A 20605-nucleotide genomic window follows, 5' to 3' on the forward strand; every position below is an offset into this window, starting at 1 on the left:
GCCAGATCTAGTGACCCAGAGCTACAATTATCCAACATTTTTATGCCATAGATATCTGTTAAATTGCATTCATATAGCTGACACTCATGTCACTTTATAGTCATCTTGCAGATCTGTAATTCCACTGATTTTAGCTATGTCTTCACCAAGTTGCTAACTCCTCTGAGTAGACTACCTCTGAATACATTGAACATTTTCATCTCTAGGCTTTTCATGTGAAAACAGATGTGCAGGTAAATGCTTTAGATAAAATGCTGGACTGCTTCAATTGATAGGAGTTTTGATAATAGTTTTATTTGGTCCAGAATTTAATCTTGCAGATATATATTTTTCATCCAGGAAATAAGAAATATAAATTCTTGACTTCTTCATTCCGATTTTTTTTTTTTAATAAGACAAGGAAAGGAGAAGAAAGAATGCTTGATTCACCTAATTTTTCATTATCCTGTCCTTGAGAATTTGATACCTGAGGTCTTTAAAATTAGAACCTGAGCACAAGAAACCTGAGAGGCAGCCTAAGAATCATGTTAAGTATTTTCCAAAGGTGAAAGGAAAGAAGATTTTAAGTCACAGAGAGTATGGTTTGGAAGTGTATTTTACCAAACCCTTAGCTGAGAAAGCAAAAATATGTTTGGGAGTACCTCACTCAAGGTGAGATTATTCTGAGAAGCATCTTCTTCAAGTACTGAAGAGTGAAAAGTGAAAAGGGCTCCATTAAAATATATTTTGGGCATGCAGCTTTCTGTCAGGGACAGCTGACTTTCCCAGAGCAGCAGTTGTTTGGACTAATGATCTTCAAAGGACCACACAGAAAGTGGAAATCAAATCAAGTGTTCAGAAAAAGGTCCTAAGCAGCTGGTTTTGTTGCCAAAAGCTCCCTCGATTGCATCACATGCTTAGCTCAAACCAGTCACACTGAACACAGTATCTCACTGATAATTACAGCTCTTTATCTAGAAAGATGGACAAATCAAGTAGGGATGTTCATCTGCCAGATTCCATGATGCAGAGCTAATTAGGACACGAAGAGCGGTCATGGGGTCCAGTGAGAGATGAAGCACACCTGAACTCTTAGAAATTAGCTCAGAAAAATTTCAGACTTTCCAGGGAAATGAGTACTATTTAAGGGTAATCATCATTGTGAAAACATCTGGGAAGAGTGTTCCTTGCAGAGCAAATCCCTAGATTCAAATGAAAGGATTACATGAGTAGAAGTTTTAAGTGCAAACCTAATGCATCACCCAGTAAAAAATAAATCTTTTTATATGGCTCCTTAACTCCTTTCTCCCTCTTCTTAAAAATCTTTCATGAACAGGAAGAACTGCTTTGTCAAGTACACACTCACAAAAGAAGTCCATCTAACCTAATATGTTCAATCCAGGGATGACCAACAATAGATAGCCAAAGAAGAATTTAAGAACAGAAGGATTATATAGTAATCCTCAAAAATATTTTCCTAACTTCTAGTCATTTCTAGCTAAGGCTTAAACCGTAACAGTTTCTGTTAGATGTCTTACTGCTGTTGGATAAACTTTTCTTACATTGGTTTCTTGATAGCCTTTCCTGCAGGTTTTGTGGTATGTGGAGAAGTTGTTGCAGCCCCCTCCGCCCCCCCATTCTGGAATATAACTGAGCTGAAAAAAAACTACTGCAAACCAGGATTGAAGAATTTTTAGTATAGCACTATGTCCACGTAAACAGGTGTAAGTGAAAACTAGAAAAAAATAAGTTGTCTCAAAAAAAATCTTAGAAAGCACAGTCACCTTCAAAAAAAAAACATAAAAAAAAAAAAAAGAAGAAGAAAACAAAGGGTGTGTTATTATGACCTCCTTATCTAGTGCTCTCCTTTGCTTTTTAAGGATATTGGTACCTTTATTACCTTTACAGAGATTCATGGTGTATTCAGAAAAGTTTTAGCAAAAGCAATCCAAATAATACAGGTTGTACGGATTAATAGAATTATGTAGAGTAGCATTGATTAGGTTGTTAGAAAAGTATCCATAATCAATATATAGAATAGAATAATGACACAGATTTGTGTTAGGTTTTTTTGAATTTTTAACTTTGTAATAGCCTCAGGAAATAAAGTCTAGTTTACATAAATTAAATTCAGATCTGATTTCTAAAGTAACGATTCTATGCACTAGAGATTTAGGCTTAAAAATAGTGTTTTTGTTATTCTTTTATACAAAATTTTGATTTAAAAAGTACTTTACACAATTATAAAAAAGCTATTACATTTGATACAACTCCCCTCTCATCATGCATGTTTATATTTAGCTCTAACATAATTCTACCTCATTTTTTTCTCTCATTTATTGTCTTATACATGTTTCCCAGGATAGCCCACTGGTCTTACAGTCTGACAGAAATGTAACAGTGAATGCGAGAAATCACATGGGACAGTTAACTGGACAACTGACAGTAGGTGAGTGTTCTTTATTGACTGTTATGTGTATCAGTTTAGGTTTATGAATAGTATAATTAATATAGAAAATAAAACACTGAAAAGTCAGAAAAATTCTTGTCACTGTACTCCAAAAAAGCAAAGACACACAGGATCCAAGACAGGATCATAAAAGCATAATTCAGCAGTAGCTGAAGGCAGAGAAAATAGGAATGGCCCCAAGTAGTTAAAACATAGCTTAATGAAAAAAAAAAAAAAAAAAAAAAAAAAAAGATTACTTTTGAGACAGCTGTAACAAAACAAAAAAAATAATCTGCAAAACCTGTTTCAACAATAATTTCAGGGGAAAATAACCATCATTTTCTTACAATTTCTGTCAGTCTTCCATTATTTCAGTGGGAATTGGTCTTTCCCCATTAGTCTTGTAATATATTTAGATCAGCATATATTAAAAATCAGTTGGAGCTAACAGAATGAAAAAAAACAAATAAACTCAAACACTTCTGTAGTCACCACAAACTTTAAATAGAAATTGATTGTACTGCCTGTCATTCAATAAAAGGTGTCTGATATTTTGCAAAATATTACCAAATCAACATTCCAAATGAAGTAGAGAAAAAAAATACCTATCTCTTTACCTGTAGACTCTTTGCCTTGATTCTTCTTCTCGTGTATTTGTTCTCATTGTTTATTACTTCTAACACATCATAAGCATTTTTTATTACAAATCGTATTTACTGTGTTAGTGAATATGTATTACTGATGAAGTAATATTTTGTTTATATTTTGGCTACTATAATAGTAATGAAGATGTTTGTTGCATTTCAAGAACACTGCCTGAAAAAAATGGTACAAAATAATGTTCTAGATTTGATAGAAAATAATGCATTTTGACTGGGAATGGGGTGAAATATATATAAACACATATGAACAAATTTCAGAAGACAATCCCTTAGACTCCACATCTTTTCTTTTCACATTACTTCTGGGTTAAACTCTGTTTATCCACTCTTTTTCCTAATGTGCTAAGGATATACTGACAAAATAGTTTTAAATTAAACTGTAGTTGTATTGACACTGAGATTTCATACTGGCTGGAGACTGTGGCTTCAAGTTGTAAAAAAATCTTTGGCAACTGCACAAAGAGTGACACACCATCTGCACTGATTTTCCTGAATGAGCACATCAAATGAGTGTGCAAAGGTAACCAGAATTGCTAGCAGATACAGATGAGGAAGATTAAGCAAACACCTGTTCCAGCCATATTGCTCTTGCTTGTGTGTTTATGGAACACAGTTCTGTTTCATCTAGTAGCTGTAATATTAAAACCTTCCAATTCAGCTGCTAATTGTTAAAAAGGTGAGTTGTCTATGGTAGACATTCACATTGGCTGAAATATAAAAGATACTCTTACGGCTGGTACCATTCTTGCTAAGTAAATCTAACATTGAAAACATGAGTGTATCCAGACTGGCCTACTTATGATGTTGTACTAGAGGTTAATATTAAAAAAAAAAAAAAAAACACACGAAGGCCTGAAGGAAATGTGTTCATATGTTACAGTCATTAGAATGAATACCTGTAAGCTTCTTAGTGAGTTTGTAGCTGGTACAGTGTCTGCAGAGCAGGAGTTCGATAAATTGTAATATTGTATTTATGTTCTTTCTTATCTTCCTATTTTTTTCATAATGCCTATATGGCCTTATATATATATATATATATGTATATATACACACACTGATTTCTTTTATGTCAGTTCTTCATGGAATATTGAATGCATATTCAAATATATCTTATGTTGATACTTATAATTTAATATTTCTTAATCTAGGCACTCAGAGTACAATCAGTGAAATCATTCTACTATTGGAAATCAAATAAATTTATAGGCAGATAAAATTCAAAATGTTTTGTTCTTACATTCCCTTCCAAAAACATTTGTTGTGTAAGAAGACTAGAGATAGACAAAACCTTGATTTTTTTTGTCTAGGTAAAAGCATATGCTGAGAGAAGGCAAGGGAGCTTGTCTGTAACAGGTTTGCTGACATCAGAAAATATGTTAAAATGTTCTGGGAAGTCCCTGCCTTCTTCAGAACTGCTCTTTGTACTGATGCTGCATGTTGAATGAGCTCTTTGTGTGAAAGGGGTGAAAATAAACAACAGAGGAAGCAGCAGAGAGAAATATTTCAGTGCTATCAAACAAACCAATAACAACAACAACAAAAAAGATGATCTAGTAAGCAACTTTGAAATGCTGCTGTGTTAATTTCTTTTAAAAAGTTGGAGTAATGAAAATTACAAGAAAGAGTGCAAATTTATATGCATGGTAGGATCATTCTGAAAGGACACGTATGCATTCAGGTGGATAACAATGCACCTCCTATAGATGTGATGTCATTGAAATTTTATATGTATTTCAACTGATATAAGTGATGTTACAAAGCAGTAAGTAGCCTATTCTCTTGTGTTCGAGGTTAAAATTGCTGGTCACGTCAACTTTTAGGAAAATGAAAAATGTCTGTTGTATTTGGAATTGGGTGACGGAAGTTAATTGAATGTAAAGCCTGGGCTGGGCTGGGAGCAGTGAAGGCAGAGAGGGAGTCACCACTATAGCAATGCTTTCAGTTGGGATGTACACAGACTGAGTTAGAAATGCAGCTTTGTCCTCAAGTCTTGTTGTGACATATGGTCAGGAAACTGCCAAGTTTGTATGTGGATCTCCAGACATCAATTTTTAGACATGCCATTGAATACCAACAGACCAGATGTAGTACAGACAGAAAGGATATCTCCAGAATAAAGATTTAAAGACGATCATTCATTGATCTGTGTATCTAAGATAAGGAGAAATAATCAGACCTCCCAACCTTTCTTTAGGAAAACCCTCTGCATTATGCATTCTACTAGGTTACCTTGACACAACCTTTTCACTCTGTTCAATCAATGTTTGCATAGTTTAAAGCAATATGAAAAAACATTTACTTATTTTCTGCCTGTCTTAGAAATGCAAAATAGTCATTCACATCAAACCAGAAACCTGTTATCTCCATAATGTCTGCACAAATCTTCTTCCTGTCTTTCAATGAAGGACAGAAGGTTGACAAGTGCTAAAGTGGATCAAAATTAAATATGGCTGAAAGGGGACATTTGAAGCTTATATGTGTACTCATTCTAGCTTCATCTTCGGATTTGATTATTATTCTGTCAACTTTTTTCTTTTTTTTGTTAAACTTTTCTTTTTCTGCAATAATTTCTTCTGACATGCATTTCTACTGTACCATGCTTTACTGTTTTCTATTCATAAAGATCCCTGGGGATATCTGAAACCTTTTTGGAGTATGATGAACAGATCAAGGCGCTCATCGTTTTTGCTAAGCTGTGGCCTCTTTAAGACAGAATCATAACTCTCATGAGCTTCAGAGATGTGCAAGTCAGTTTTAGAAAGCTCCTGATCCAGTAGCTCTACTTATTGAGATTTCTACATCCACACAACTTGTGAAAAATATTTGATTACCAATGAATGTTATATCACACTTTTTAAGTTATTTTTTCAAAATAACAGGTGGACGTATAATTTTCAATAACCAACTGAGGTAATGATCATTAACAGTACTAAAAGATAAATCTTTTCAAAAAAATTGTCAAAGTTGATGACGCTTTCCATCCATTTATCACAGAATTTGTGTTGTGTATTCAAGATTTCTTTTTCTTTAAAATGGCCTTGCTTGCTTGCTTTGTTCCACCAAGAGTACGTGGCATATTGGGGAGAAATTATTGGGCATTGAAAACAACGGGTGTGCAACCTCTAGGGTGTGGAAATAGTCCCTTTCATCATCTTTATCTAAAGGCCAAATCACCTGTGCCCTTATCTTACCTATTTCTTACCAGGTAGCACATCCCACTACCCCTTCAGTTTCAAAGTATTTGAAATAACTCGCTATCTGAGTATTGCCTGTGATGTTCACTTTGCAAACACCTCAATCCATTTGATGGTAGTTGTCTCTTGTCATCAAAAAAGATCTGAAACGAGAAAACATCTCAAGTATCTTGTTTTTAGAATAGCCTGTGGCAGAGGTTGTCTGACTATAATAATGCATGTGCACAATTGGTTCTAAATCTTAGGTGCATATTGTCAGACCTTTACTTAAGTTTATTATGAACTTGAACTAAGTGTCTATTAAGGCAATTGAAGTAATAATGTGCTTAAGCAACAGTGGAAGGGTAATACTGCTTCTTTATTTTTTAATCTTGCTTGCATATTTGGGAGCCTCAAATACAAGGTCTCCTCAACTAAGCATTGCAACAACAAAGTAGACTCAGAATGGTTCTACACATACACCCTTTTTCACAGCACAAAATTGAAATAAAAGGTCTCAACTGCTCTCTTTCTTATCTATGTTGTTGTTTTTATATCGGTGATGGTAGAGTGCTGGGGAGAGAAGGAGTGATGTTTTTCAACCTCTCATTAGCTGCATCTACATCTTAACTGGGCAAATAGGGATCAGAATTTGTGAAAAACATGTAAAATCAAGTCTTTCTCCTTTCCCTTAAAGGGAAGTTTGCCTACCTATAGTCCTAAAACAAAAGTGAATGTTCAGAAATCTAAAATACCTTAAACTTTCCACTAGTAACATTTTCACATTAAAATAAATGTTCTGGTAACAACTGTGGTGCAGTAGGATTATGTATTAAGATGTATTACAAAAAAAAAATGGCAAAATGAGTTACCCATTTCTCAGGATCCTCTTAATTTATATTCCTTAACTAATATAGACTGGAAAAAAAATTTTGGTCTTTAAAACTATTTTAAAAGGCGGAAATCGGGTTTGTAGCCAACCTTTTGCAGTGATGTACAAACAAGAGTATTTGATACTGAACTTCAGACTGAATATGTAATAGTTTAAAGTCTTCATTTTGGACATTGTATCATTACTCAGGCTCTTCTCTTTGTAGTTGAAAAGGTTTTTAACTTTTAATTTTATTCTCTCTTCCTTTTCTAGTCCAAAAAAAAAAAAAATGAACACAAAATTCGTAATTCATGCACTAAATTATGTGCACTGCTAATAATAGTTCAGTTCTTTTTGCACTGTAAATTGAATTTTCTGTTGAAAGTTACTGTCTAGTGTTTTCCCTTGTTTTACCTGTAGATTCAGAGAATATTTAGATAATTTACACAGTATAATATTATTAACTTTAAATATATAAGTTCTAAAGTATAGTGTTTCTTAACAAAGAGCTATAGAATGCTATAGAATGTATAGTATTTATATTCCTATACTTTCTAAGTATAGGAATTTTCAGGAGGAGAAAATATAACTCATCTACTATTGTTAGATCTTTTCAGATAAGGTAAATGTGATACAATTCGTGCTTTTTTTTTAATACAAGTTAGCTACCTTATACTTACTGCAGAGTTAAAGGACCTCTTTCAGCTGAGGGAATTACCGCAGAAGGCAGGAAAAGCATTGCCTGAGAGGCCATATGGCCTTAAGTCTCCTCCTGGCACAGCATGTGAGAAGAGCCAGGAGCTAGTCAAAAACTGAGTCATGATGCTCATAACAGTGGAAATGTCCAGCTGGAATCCAACTCTCATCCCTTCTCATAATTTACAGGGCAATGTGACGTTGTCTCTGTTTCTGTCTATCTAATCCCTGGAAAAGTCTTATTAGAAGCCATCTGGGCTATAACAAGTTTTGCAATAGTAGCTCACATAAAATATGTTCAAATATACTCTTAATGACTTTGGCTAAGCTATTATAAAAATATACTCGCATTGATTAATTATCTTGAAGTGTGGTATTAGGAAAATAAGAAGCTCTGAAAACTGGTAAAAACTTCAGCCTCTTTGCCAGCACTTTGATTGGTTTGCCAAAGTAGCATTTTAAAAATTAACATGTTATTTACTTGAAATTCATCCATATTCTGCATTTATCTGTTTAAGTCATCCTGCAATAATATGAAGCCTCTTGACTTGTTTGTTTTGATTTGGCTTCAAAAGGCAGTAATAGTTAATGGGAGAGTAAAAAAAAAAAAAAAACAAAACAAAAAAAAACCAAACCAAACCAAAACAACAAAAAAAAAAAACTCTTTTTTCAAGTTTTTATTTCTATTTCAGTTTTAAGTTAGTTACATCATTCTCTGCATTAATCTACTCATGTAAATTTGACATTCAGCAGTGGTGAACTTAAGCTTTTGTGACTAGACCTTGCATTAACTCTTTGGAAAAATAATGCTTTTTAATACATACATTAAATAATTAAGTCAGAAAAATACTAAATACACAATAGAATCAGCTATTTGTAGTCTACTTCATGCCTGAGCAACAAGATCTCTTTGAAAATGAGGTATTTTACATGTTATTTTATGATTCTTTTAGTCATTTAAGTAAGTTTTCAGTTTCTAAGTAATATCTTCTATGTCATTGGGTTTCTTTTGCTATATGACATGTGCAGACAAAACACTATCTTGCTGTATAATACTTGAAAACCCTATGGCTTGAAATTTATTTTACATCTCCCTTATGAATCGCCTGTTGAAAACCATGCTATCAAAAAAACAGTAAGCTATTTCTCTGTCACTCATTGGGACCAAATAGTAATCCTTTTCTGGTAGGTATGGCCATTATTTAACTTAAAAGATCCTTCCTGAAATACAAGACCATACAGTGTCAGTTGATATGTCAGTTCAAAGTTTCCCTATGAATGCAAATGCAAGCAGTAGTAAGACAATAATTAAATTCTGTGCAATTTCTGCTTGGCTATTTCAGGGTTGAAAGCGTATGTTCATTATTGGTTCAAAATAGCTATAGCAAAGAAGGTCTACTCTATAAGATCTCTCTGAGACTCTATAAGACTCTATAAGACTCTATAAGGTCTACTCTGTAAGATCTCTCGCTTTGACTTTTTTTTTTCCTTTTTTTGTTTAACTAGCAGATTCTACAAAATCATCTTCAAGTCTAAAAAATAACTGTTATAAATGACTGAGTCCCAAATAGGGTTACAATCAAAGTTTACAGTTTATTAAAGGAATAGAGGTAAGCAAACAGTGCTGGGTGCACCGTGAGTCTCTGCTCCACCAAGACGCATACCAGTTACGTCAGGTGGCTGGTTTTTATGCTCCTAGGCTAATACATATTCATCACCACTTTTGGAAAAGGCAGGGTTCTTATCATTAGTTTCCGGCACCCAAACCATCCCACGGATGCATATGTATCAGTCTCCGGCAGTCCCTCTGGGGGTCGCTCGTACTGAAGGCTCGTAGTCTTCCTCCCAGGCTTTGTCCTTCTGTCGTTCTTCAGCTTCCCCCTCCCCCCCTCCTTATTTAGTAGTCTCTGGGCCAGATGTCAGAAAGTCGTGTCTCGTACAATAGTCAGCAGTTATCTCAAAAAACTCCCCCCTATTCTCTTATCTCCCAGACCCGAGTCTCAAAGTTTACCCTTCAAACCCTCTATCGACATGAACTGCTAGACCATTCTTTTGCTTTCCCTCTGATCTCAGCAAGTCTATTTCTTCCCAGGATACAAGGTACCACTTGTGTTAGTTTGTATCTGAAGCTGTATTGATCAAATGTGTAGAACATCTTTTGCTATCTGTAACTGACAAACAAACAAAAACAACAAAAAAAAAAGAAAGAAAAAGAAAACCATGCATTGTACTTTTACACTAGTCTGATACTTCTCTATATAATATTTGTAGCATAGACAAAATAAATGCAGGTTATTTCCTCTCTCTTTTTCTAAGTTTATTCATCATCTGTGTTTGGAAGTTTGAGGTCAAATAGCTGTTTTGCAATGTATTTTTCTCTCAGTAATCTAAATTTGATATGAAAAGGTCAAGCACATGGAGGAAAAGATGCCTTCCCAAAGTTGAGATAAGTTCCTAAAGTTTGGGCTTCAGAAAGCCTTCAGTTGTATGCAGCTCCTGGGCTGGTTGCATTCCTTTTTTTCTTCTGCAGCTGTTTCAGTTTCTCATATCTCTTTACTATAAATCTTGATGGAAAACTTAAGGTCCCAGCAGCTGATGATCAATGCTGGGTACGCAGGGGGCTGTCTGCACGCAGCTTTCCTGCAGGCTCACCTCTACAAAACTAGCAGTCATGGGCCTCTTTCTTTCCTCATCAGAGGGCAACAGTTGATCTTCTGCACCCACTGTCACTTGAGAGATGGTAGGAAAAGGATGAAAGGGAACAGTTAGTCAGTGATTTTCTGACAGTGGTGCTAGAGGGGAAGCAAGAGCATGAAGGCTGTCCAGTGCTCTAGGTGTGAGCCCTTCATATTTCATCCCAGACTTAACTCTAAGGCTTGCTTTGACTCTGGGGCATCTGTAGTGAGACTGGAGATAAGCTGACGTGGATTTCAATTATCAACAGTTACTTCAGCGATGCTGCATCAGTCCTCTGTATAGGCTTTTATTTGTTGTCGTTCACTCTCCCCAAATGGAAGGGGGAGAGAATCAGAAAGGTAAAAATGCCTTTCTCATGGATTGAGATAAGGACGGTTCAGTAGGGAAAGCAAAAACTGCACACAAGCAAAGCAAGACAAAGAATCCATTCACTGCTTCCCATCAGCAGGCAGGGGTTCATCCACTTCCAGGACAGCAGGGCTCATCACACGTAATGGTTTCTTGGGAAGACAAACGCCATCACTCCAAACATCCTCCCCTTCCTCTTTAGCCAAGCTGTTGTTGCTGAGCATGATGCCGTATGGCATGGAATATCTTTGGAGAGTCTGTCCTGGCTGTGTCCTCTCCCAGCTTCACTGGCAGGGCAGCACAAGAAGCTCAAAAGTCCTTGGCTCCATGTAAGCACTGCTCTGCAACAACTAAAATATTGGTGCGTTATCATCACTTTTTTCATCAAAAATCCAAAACACAGCATTATGTGAGCCTCTGTGAAGAAAATTATCTTTATCCCAGACAAAACCATGACATTTTTTACCTGATTATATTTTAAATCCAAGTCTGAATACTTCCACTGTTTCCAGATATTTGGCACTGATAATTAGGGAAAATTATATTTTGTCTTAGTTCTCAAATATCTAATCCTCAGTATTAAAAAGAAAAAAAAAATAAAAAGAAAAAAATAGAATTTTTATATATGATACCAGAGGATAGGCAACTCAAAGCAGGGGTTTGGTTTAATTGTAGAGGTAGAGTCTTTGAGGGAAAAGGTCATTAATGGTTTGCATGGTGGTACAGAAGTGCTACCGTTTAAATATTAATCCATTGCCATCTGTCTTACTGTTGTTATCTATGCACTGTTGGCCAATATAGACAGCATATCTACAGCCCAAATGTTCAAAGCAGGGAAAAGTGATTTCCTTTTGTAGGAGAGAAATCCGAAAAGTCAAAGAAATAGACATTATTTGGAGATATCTAAGCAGGTTTTGAAGAATACAACATACATCTTCAAATATAAGGACTAATTCTTTGTCCTTAGTTTTATTAACTGCAAAAGCTTCATTTAACTGCAAAAGCATGTGCTGTTCATGTGTCATGACATTCACAAGACTGCTGCTGTGTGCTAAGCATTATTAAATTACCTACAGCATCTGGCCCTTTAACAAGTCCCTGACAAGACATTAAGATTTTATTTTTTTTTTTTTTTTTTTTTTTTTTGCCCCCAACCCCCAGTGTTCAGACAGGTCATTAATATTGGCAAGATTCTATTATTCTACTATGAGTGACTTAGATGAAGGACAAAAGACAGACAAATAAAAGTGAAGCTGTTTTAAACTTAACCGGAAAAATGATTTTTAAAAAAGAGAATAGTGAGATCTTCTTGATGCTCTCCTTTACTTCAGTGCTATAGAAAACAAAGAAGAAAGTAAATAGCATGCTGGTCTTGTTAAAGATGTTGAGGTAATAGCAAAGAGTTTTATCAAAAATGTGGGTGAGAATTAATTTCCTTCAAGACTTGGATTCTTTATTCAGCTATCTTTAAAAAGTCTGATTTTTAGTAATTGTCTTACTGAGTGAGCTATGGGAAAATAGGCTAAATTTCTATATTTGAAAGAGATTTATGCAAGTAAATAGTCAAGCTTGGAAATGTTTGACTGGTCTTTCTGGTTTGTTCGTTCATGAAAATAATTTGTCCATACAAAATCACAAACCTCTGAGATATAAAGTCCTAGTTTATATTTATTAGATGCCTGGTATAAAAGAAAAAAGAACAACTTATTTGCTAGAATTTTCTCTCAGCTATCTCTGGACTATCAGAAACTGAAATTCACTATTATGTTATAACTAGCATGTGTTTTTAAATCACGATTTTAATGCAGTTTTCATTTTGAGTTTACAAATAAACTATTTTAATAATTATATTTTATTTATTTATTTATATCTAAAAATATCCAGTTCCAAAACCAACTTAAGTATAACACTGAAAATTAAATATCAGGGTGGAAAATATCAGTTAATGTCCATTGGTAGATCATGGCTGTTTTGTTGTGCTTATTAATCAAGATAATTATGTTTATTTGCCTTTTAATAATTGCGTTTAATTGCCTTTTAATAATTTTACTTCCATTCAGAACATCATGGAATTTCAAAATATGTCTTATGCCAGTACTAGAGATTTTTAATTGTGCCATTTGTAGACGGGCAGATGTATCTTGATGTAATGTCTCAGGCACATAAAGGACTTCCAAATATATATTTAATATTGTTTTTTAAATTTTTATAATAAATCTATCTTTGAAAATATCTTCATTTTCCTTAGGTTATTCTTAAGGTGATAAATATTGCAGTTGCAGCTGAATGACGAACAGATGGCACTGAATGAGTGATTGGCTGAATATTTTAAAATTTCTACTAGATTTATTCCTGTAAGGAAAAGCATTCTATAAATCTAAAATTAATTAATTACCTGGAATAGTTATCCCTTCTTGAACATCGGTTACACATCAAAATACTATGGAGTGAGCATTTTTAAAAATAAAATTAAATTAAGGACTACATTGCCCTTAAAAGAAGTTATTCTAACTTTAGAGTCCCAAGACTTCATGGGTTTCCATTTGTGAAGATTAGGACAGATGGTCTGTTTGGAGAAACTGTTCTGTTGCTCTTATCTCCCATGGGTTACCAAGGCACCTGGACTCAGTCCAGGTCAGCCAGTCACTGAAAGCTTCCTACCCCTTTTGCTTCTGGAAACAAGAAAGTGATTTTTTGTTAGGGAAGAGGATGAAGGGTGGTTGTGACAATGACCTGTCTTTTAAGAACCAAAGGGAAGTCAGCCAATCCTCTGTCTCTAATTTGGTCTTTCCTGGGTTGTTGTTTGCTTGTGTGTGTGTCTGTATGTTTTTGGTTTTGTTTGTTGTAGAATTTATGTATGAACCCAGATGCTAACTTAACACATCTGTTTTTTCTCTGTGGTGGAGTGATTCTACTTGGCTTGTCATATTACCAAAGCTTTTCTTTCTAGGAAGTCCATGAAAAAAAAGTCCAGTTATGCTGCAGGTTTTACCTCCAAGTTCATAGAACCATCTATATTTCCTTTTAGTGTTAGATTTCCTTCCTTCAAAATTATACATTCCTTTGTACGTATACATTCCTCAACGTTTTGGAGTTTCTGATGATGCTAAACATATCCCATTGTCATAAGATTTTAGTCTTATGACAGTCTTAGAAAGCTAAGAATATAGCGTATAGCCTTTCTAAGTAGTATATGTGAAAGGTGGAGTACCAAAGAGTGATTCAAATCACGGGTGAAGGCACAGAATTTAAGTGTAGCAGGATAGGAATGTGAGGTAGATGTCTTCATCAGTGGATTGCATCTTCCATGTGCTACAAGTCAGTAGTGAGCTCTATCAAGAACCTTAATCAAACACTTTCAGAAACTAAAAGCCTAAATCTGCTTTTATCCTGTTTCTACAGTGTGCCTGGCCCTTGTCCCACTGCCAAAGGCAAGGAGACAGGTAATTTTCTAAAGTGATACTGTAAAAACTGGGGTGTATCCTGAGAGCTAGGCTGGGCCCTCATCACCCTATACTATAGTGCACAGTGGATGCTACTTGTTCTGATGTCTGCAAATTGCAGATCTTGTTTCATTCTTGTCTCTACTATTTAATTTACATTTAGAAACCTTTTTAAAGTTATAATTCAGTGCATTGTAAATGATACCATAGACTATTTCCTTGTCAAAACAGGTTATGTCTAAAGTTCATGAAAAAGTAGTAAAAACATCTGAAAAAAAAAAAAAATATATATATATATCCTTTTAATAAAATCCAAAGAAAAAAATGAAATAAAGAAATATTGAAAAATAACCTCTGTATAGTAAGTGTAAATCAAGTGTACAAATAAAATTTAAAAATTAGGTTCTAATTTATGCTAACAAACTACAAAAAGTGTTTAAAATACCTAAAAATAAGAAAGAAAAAAAAAAATAGAATAAGTATGATAAGTATGTCTAATACTTAAAGAGAATAGTACCAGTAAGTAAGATGAAACTCAAATATTTCTTAAATTTTCACAAAGCAGGATACGTAAGAGTTAGTGACCAAAAAAAAAGGTCACAAGGTAAAAATCAAGAAGAGTAAAGGTAAAGAACCCTTAGGTGACATGAGTATATTTCACTTCATTCAATATAAATTCCAGTGAAATTCACCTCAGAATGCTAAAACAGGCAAAGGTATTTGCATGATTAGCAATTATATTAGAGGATGTGGTTGGCAGATAAGGTCTCAAGGGATATGAAGAGGTCAAACATCAGATCTATTTTTAAGAAAAGAGAAAAACAAGATTGTAGAGACTTAAAAATAAGTGATTTTCAATAGAACATCTGAATTTAATTCTATATCATAGCATCTTCAATAGAAAAATCAGACTAAAATTATCTAAAGAAAATACATTACTAGAAATAGAAACAGTTTTAGAGAGGAACAAATAACCTTATAATCTACAAGATGTTGTATTTTCCAAGGACAAATGCAGCATTCCTGTTTTGTCTCAGAGTTTGATCTATAAAATGAGAAAGTTTCATACTCCCTTTACTGTCTTATGCTTGCTCATGCTATTTGATTTGAATGTGATCTTCACTAGTACAGCATGTAGTAATGTATCTCGTAATATGTTTTGTTCTGTCTTTTTTTTTTTTTTTTTAAACTCTCATTCCTTTTCCATGGAATATGCTGTAAATAATATGCTCCAGAAATTTAGCAGGCAACTTTGGATTTTCATAAAACTTGTAGTATCCAAGCATAACAGTAACCTTATAGGCTAACTCAGCTAATACAATGGAACCTTTCCCAGTAATTCTGTACAAAAGCGTAATGTGTGGACTGCTCCAGTAAGTCTTCATTTCAGAAAGGTATATGTTCAGTTTTGTAAATGATTTCCATTGTGATAAAAACCAGGTATATCACAGAAAGCTACAAATTCCAAGGTTGAGTATAATGCTGAAAATTTGGAGAATTCTCTTAAGATTTAATACTTCTCACGTTTCATTCATCATGAGAAGGAAAAATTAATAAATATTCTATTTCCATATACACTTTGGAGTACAATAAAATTAAATTATAATTAATTTGCATGAGCTGAACATTTCAGCTTGTCAGTAAAAGCAAAGATGATAAATAGAGCTAATAAGAAGAAATAATCAAATGTAGTGTGGCTATTTGCTGATATCACAAAGAAAGACTCCTGTACAATGGAGGAGAGCATATGTAGAAAAGATAATGCAGTAAACAATAATAATGTAATAAAAAATAACATATTTGGTTTTAGTTTGTTATTTAATTGATATTTAAATGTATTTAATAACTTAATTTTAAATTCAGTAATTTCTATCTATGTATCATTTAGATTTAACATTTTTATAACTTTAGATATATTGTGTACTGCTTTTATATACTTATAATGTATTTATAGTCATATGAGAGAAATCAGTTAGATAGGAAACTCACTAATCTCCCCAAAAGCCTCTGCTTAACTATCAAGCTCATGTTTGAATATACTAAACTTGTTAAGGTTAAAAATAAAGCAAAACATACATATTTCTGGCATATCTTCCTTAGACTTGCTTAGCCTTCTTATCTAAGGACTTGTATAAGCTTTTAAGATAGTATAGCTACAGTTGCAACCTCTAAACTCAGTCATAGGAGCAGATGAGGCATGTGCCATTTTACAGAAGAGAAAAATAATAATAATAATAATAATTAAAAAAAAAAAAAAAACTGTTAACTTAAAGCTCAAGCAACCATAAAGAAGCATGTTTTACTTTAATTCATCCATATAGTTGAAGAAAAACCTACGGACAGCTGCATCAGGTCATGTTGTCAGGGTTAGCAATGTAATTTCTGAAAATATCCAAACAGAATATAACGTTATAAGAATAGTAGGGGGAGAAGCACAGGTTTGTTCTTGTGTAGATATGGCTTCATATAGAAGTAGCACACAGATGCTGTCTGCTGCAACTTTTATATGACTTTCATACATAATTTCATACCTGCAGAGCCAGCCCCAATGTGTGCCAGGAAAGCAGGCTGCAGGAAGGATTTTTTGCAAAGGTGACAATTTATATGTATCTTTTGATTAAGTTCATAGAAGGAAAATCTGTCTGGAAGGGCAGAATTTTCCTGTGAGCTTCCATTTGACCAAGTCCTAAGCTTTATATTACTAGTCTTTTAGGGGTACCAATGGGTCTGTAGAACATGAAGAAGGAAGAACCATGCTACCACGATACTGTGGTTCTACTTAATTTTCTTCATTTATATATAATTCTTACGTAAATGTGGGGAGGGGATTGTCTCTATGCCAGTAGTTTAGGTTGACAAAAGGTATTATTCATTATAGTCTGTCTCTAAACAAGACAATCAGTATGTGTGTTATTATTTCTGGCCTAGCACTTGTTCAAGTTTCCCTTGTCTGAGCAGGGGAAAACCTAAAAGATCAACCTTTCATAAGAGCAATAGCCTTCTGACACCTCCATAGCAGGGCCAGGAACAACCGATAGTGCCATTTAGTGTTTTTTGAAGGGTCGCTTTCACCCTTTTTTGATATAGCAAAGATAGTCTCTTCCCTTTCTTAGCAAACAGAACACAGAATATGTTCTCATTGCCATGAATGTTAGCTTGTGCACATCTCTTGCTCCCAGCTGAAAGCTCCCTTTATTCAAATTCCTCAATGCTTTTATTCAGCTGGTGTGATTCCTTCATTTGCATTCACTGAAAAATATCTGAGACCTCTGGTGGCCAAAATAGTATATCTAGTATTCCTATGAATATTAACAGAATTTTATCTATGTGTATATTTCAAAAATATTGGTTTTAGACCCAGCTGGGGGTTGAATCTTTATTAAAAAAGGTTTATCTCTTCTATCTCCAATCTCAAAAGCATCAACACATTTTCATAAAACTGCCTTACTGTGTCATCCAAAAATATCCTGTATTTAATAAACATTTAAATAACCCATTTTTCATTGAAGAATCAGAAGACAGTACATTGAATTTCATTGTTTTGCATTTACAAAGCTCATAAACTCATGGTAATTAGCTTTGAATTCTAGGTTCTGTATTTAATTTAATGTGGTTGAATTTTATCTATTTCTATATCTGAATTTGTTGCCTGTCTGGTGGACAAGGAAGGTGATTTAGAAACCAGACACTACTGCTAGTGTTCATCTACATCTAATGTAAACACACAGAATGTCTTTATCAGCAAAAGAGAAAAAAATATAACTTTTAATGTATTTAATATTATCTAAAGGTAAATGCCGGAAGGAGGCCAAATGTATCACATGCTCAAATGTCTGTTTCTCCCATGGCTGTTACGTGAATCTCATTAAGTAACTATATGTAGATCTCTATAATTACATGAGTTGTATCTCACTCAGTGAAATCACAGAGTGATTTCTCACCAGGTTTTAGGTTTTTTAACACTGATGATCTAAAGGTTATTTTTCCATGAATATGCTGATCCTGGTCCAGGAGCCTCACAGCACCCATTTGTCTCTTTGTCAGCTGGCTGAATAACTGGATCTGATCAGCATTTCCAGTTTGGATAGCCTTGCATTCAGCAATGCATGCATTCTTTGATCACATTTGTTTATTACACATGATAAGATAACTCTCCATCTGCATACTCCCTGAAGTTAATTTTAATTAATATGTTCATTTAAAGATGGTGGCAACTACCATGATTGCTAATATTAAGGCTGTTTTGCAACCGTTTCAAGACCTCAAAATTAAGCAAAATTAATGGCAGAGCATACTGTGATGTCTTACTAAATCTATAAATAGTTTGTATGTTAATTCCTATTTCAAAGAACCATTGCATTGTACAAAGTTGATAGTTACTTTTCCTCATACATTTCAGTTTCATCTTATGTTTCAGTAAGTTGGGAATGAATGTAAATGCAAGGTAGATGGCTGGAAACAGACCACAAGATATAGCAAAGAAAATGTTAGCTTTACACTTCACTGTTGTTAACATTTCTATTTTAATTCTTGGTGTTGAGAGTGGGAATTAAGTGTTTTGCTGCTGAGAAAGACGGAACATATTCTTCTTAGATCTTAGATCTTCTTGGAAAATAGATTTAATGTCCCAAATGCTTTGTTTTGTTTTGTGCTACATTAGAAATATTCCCATAGAATCATAGAATGGTTTGGGTTGGAAGGGACCTTAAAGTTCCCCCTCCTGCCATGGGCAGGGACACCCCACACCAGATGAGGGTACCCAAAGCCCCATCCAGACTGGCCTTTGAACACTGCCAGGAATGGGGCATCCACAACTTCTCTGGACAACCTGAGCCAGTGTCTCACCACCCTCTGAGTAAAGAATCTGTTCCTAAACTCTTTTAGTTTAAAATGGTATTCTTATATTCATATTCAGACATTCTTAAAAAAATTAAAACTAAGTCTAAAATAATGTTTGGGTGGAAACTATGGGTGCAATTAGGAAAATTATGGATTTTAGTTTGTCTGTTTTGTCCCCACAGTTCTGGCTTTGTCCCCACAATTCTGACTTTCTACATCACTTTTTATGTTTACAAGTATCATACAAGTGTTGTTATTTCTGCCACATCATTTAATGGAAAACTGGAAGGGAAAAACTACTCTGAAACTAGTGTGGAAAGTATTCTGGAAAAAAAAAAAAAAAGAACCCCAAACCTGGATATTCTTGTCCACAGCATAAAACATGATACACATGATACAGTGCATTGTTAATCAAAATATGCATAAACACAAAATTTGTGAAGTTTAGCTCTGCCAGTAGAGGAAAACTGAACTGGCCAGCAAGCTGTAATGACTGTACATCCTCTCCCAGCAGTGAAAGTAACCACTGTGTGTTACCCAGGATGAACAGCAATTTCCACAAAAACAACAACAAACCACCTGCCTATGCATAAAACCAACAACCATTTATACTTCCATTGCATGATTATAGTTTTATACAAATCAAGGTTTCAACCTGATCAGAATTAAATCATGTTTGGTAAATGGAGTATTTATGCTTTAGCCTTTAAAGTCAGATTTTAGTAATCATATCTAAACTCTAAGCTGGCTAAATTCTTGGTAGTACTTATTATAACTCCAAATACAGGTTGTAATTTGTTTTTTCCTGAATAATAATAAAGTCATACAAGTCATAATTGACTTTAAAAAGCAAAATTTTTAAAGCATGCATTCTTTATGGTTGTTATTATGGTCTTATTTAATAAATAATCAAGCTAGATATGATACAAATTCAAAATAGACACAGTTTCTGCCTTGAAATTTAATCTTTGTTCATATTTATCTGTGTTACAGTAATATAATTCTCTGTATCTATGTTGTACGTGCTGCCCAACATTTTCTTTTAACATATATTCACCATAGTCTAGTTCAAATGAATAATTTTATTCTTTGTACCACTTTTACCAGTTTAATAATAGTTTCAATTATGCAGCTGCTGTGCAACAAGCCTGTATTATAAACAATCATTAGTATCTACGGTGTATGGATGAACATGAAATGTATATGCTTCATCCATATACTTTAAATGAATGGAATTTTACAGATTCTTAATTTAATTCAGCATTATACAAATGAAATTACGAGTACATAATTTTTCTGGATATGAGAGGACAAGAAAATATTGTATGGTCTTGCCTTCATCCTCATTAAAGCTATAGAGAAGCCGACTGCATCTCTAGTATAAAGTACATTTATCCTTAGAATAGCCAGTAAGTTTTTCAGATGGCCAAGTGTTTGATAGAAATTAC

General features: G+C 34.1%; 1 protein-coding gene across 12 annotated transcripts in view; it reads left to right on the forward strand.

Annotated features, from left to right (window-relative positions):
* The window catches only part of SGCZ (sarcoglycan zeta), a 449004-nt gene that overhangs the window by 367861 nt on the left and 60538 nt on the right, over positions 1 to 20605 (forward strand). For all 12 annotated transcript variants that reach the window (XR_014692796.1, XR_014692797.1, XM_084518527.1 and 9 more), the window contains one exon: positions 2341 to 2428. Coding sequence is in view for 10 of the 12 variants with exons in the window: in XM_084518527.1 (XP_084374653.1) it covers positions 2341 to 2428 (88 nt within the window). In the remaining 2 variants the exon portion in view is untranslated. The remainder of the gene's footprint in view (positions 1 to 2340; positions 2429 to 20605) is intronic.

This window comes from Aythya ferina (assembly GCF_964211825.1).
Source record: "Aythya ferina genome assembly, chromosome: 4".
NCBI lineage: Eukaryota > Metazoa > Chordata > Aves > Anseriformes > Anatidae > Aythya > Aythya ferina.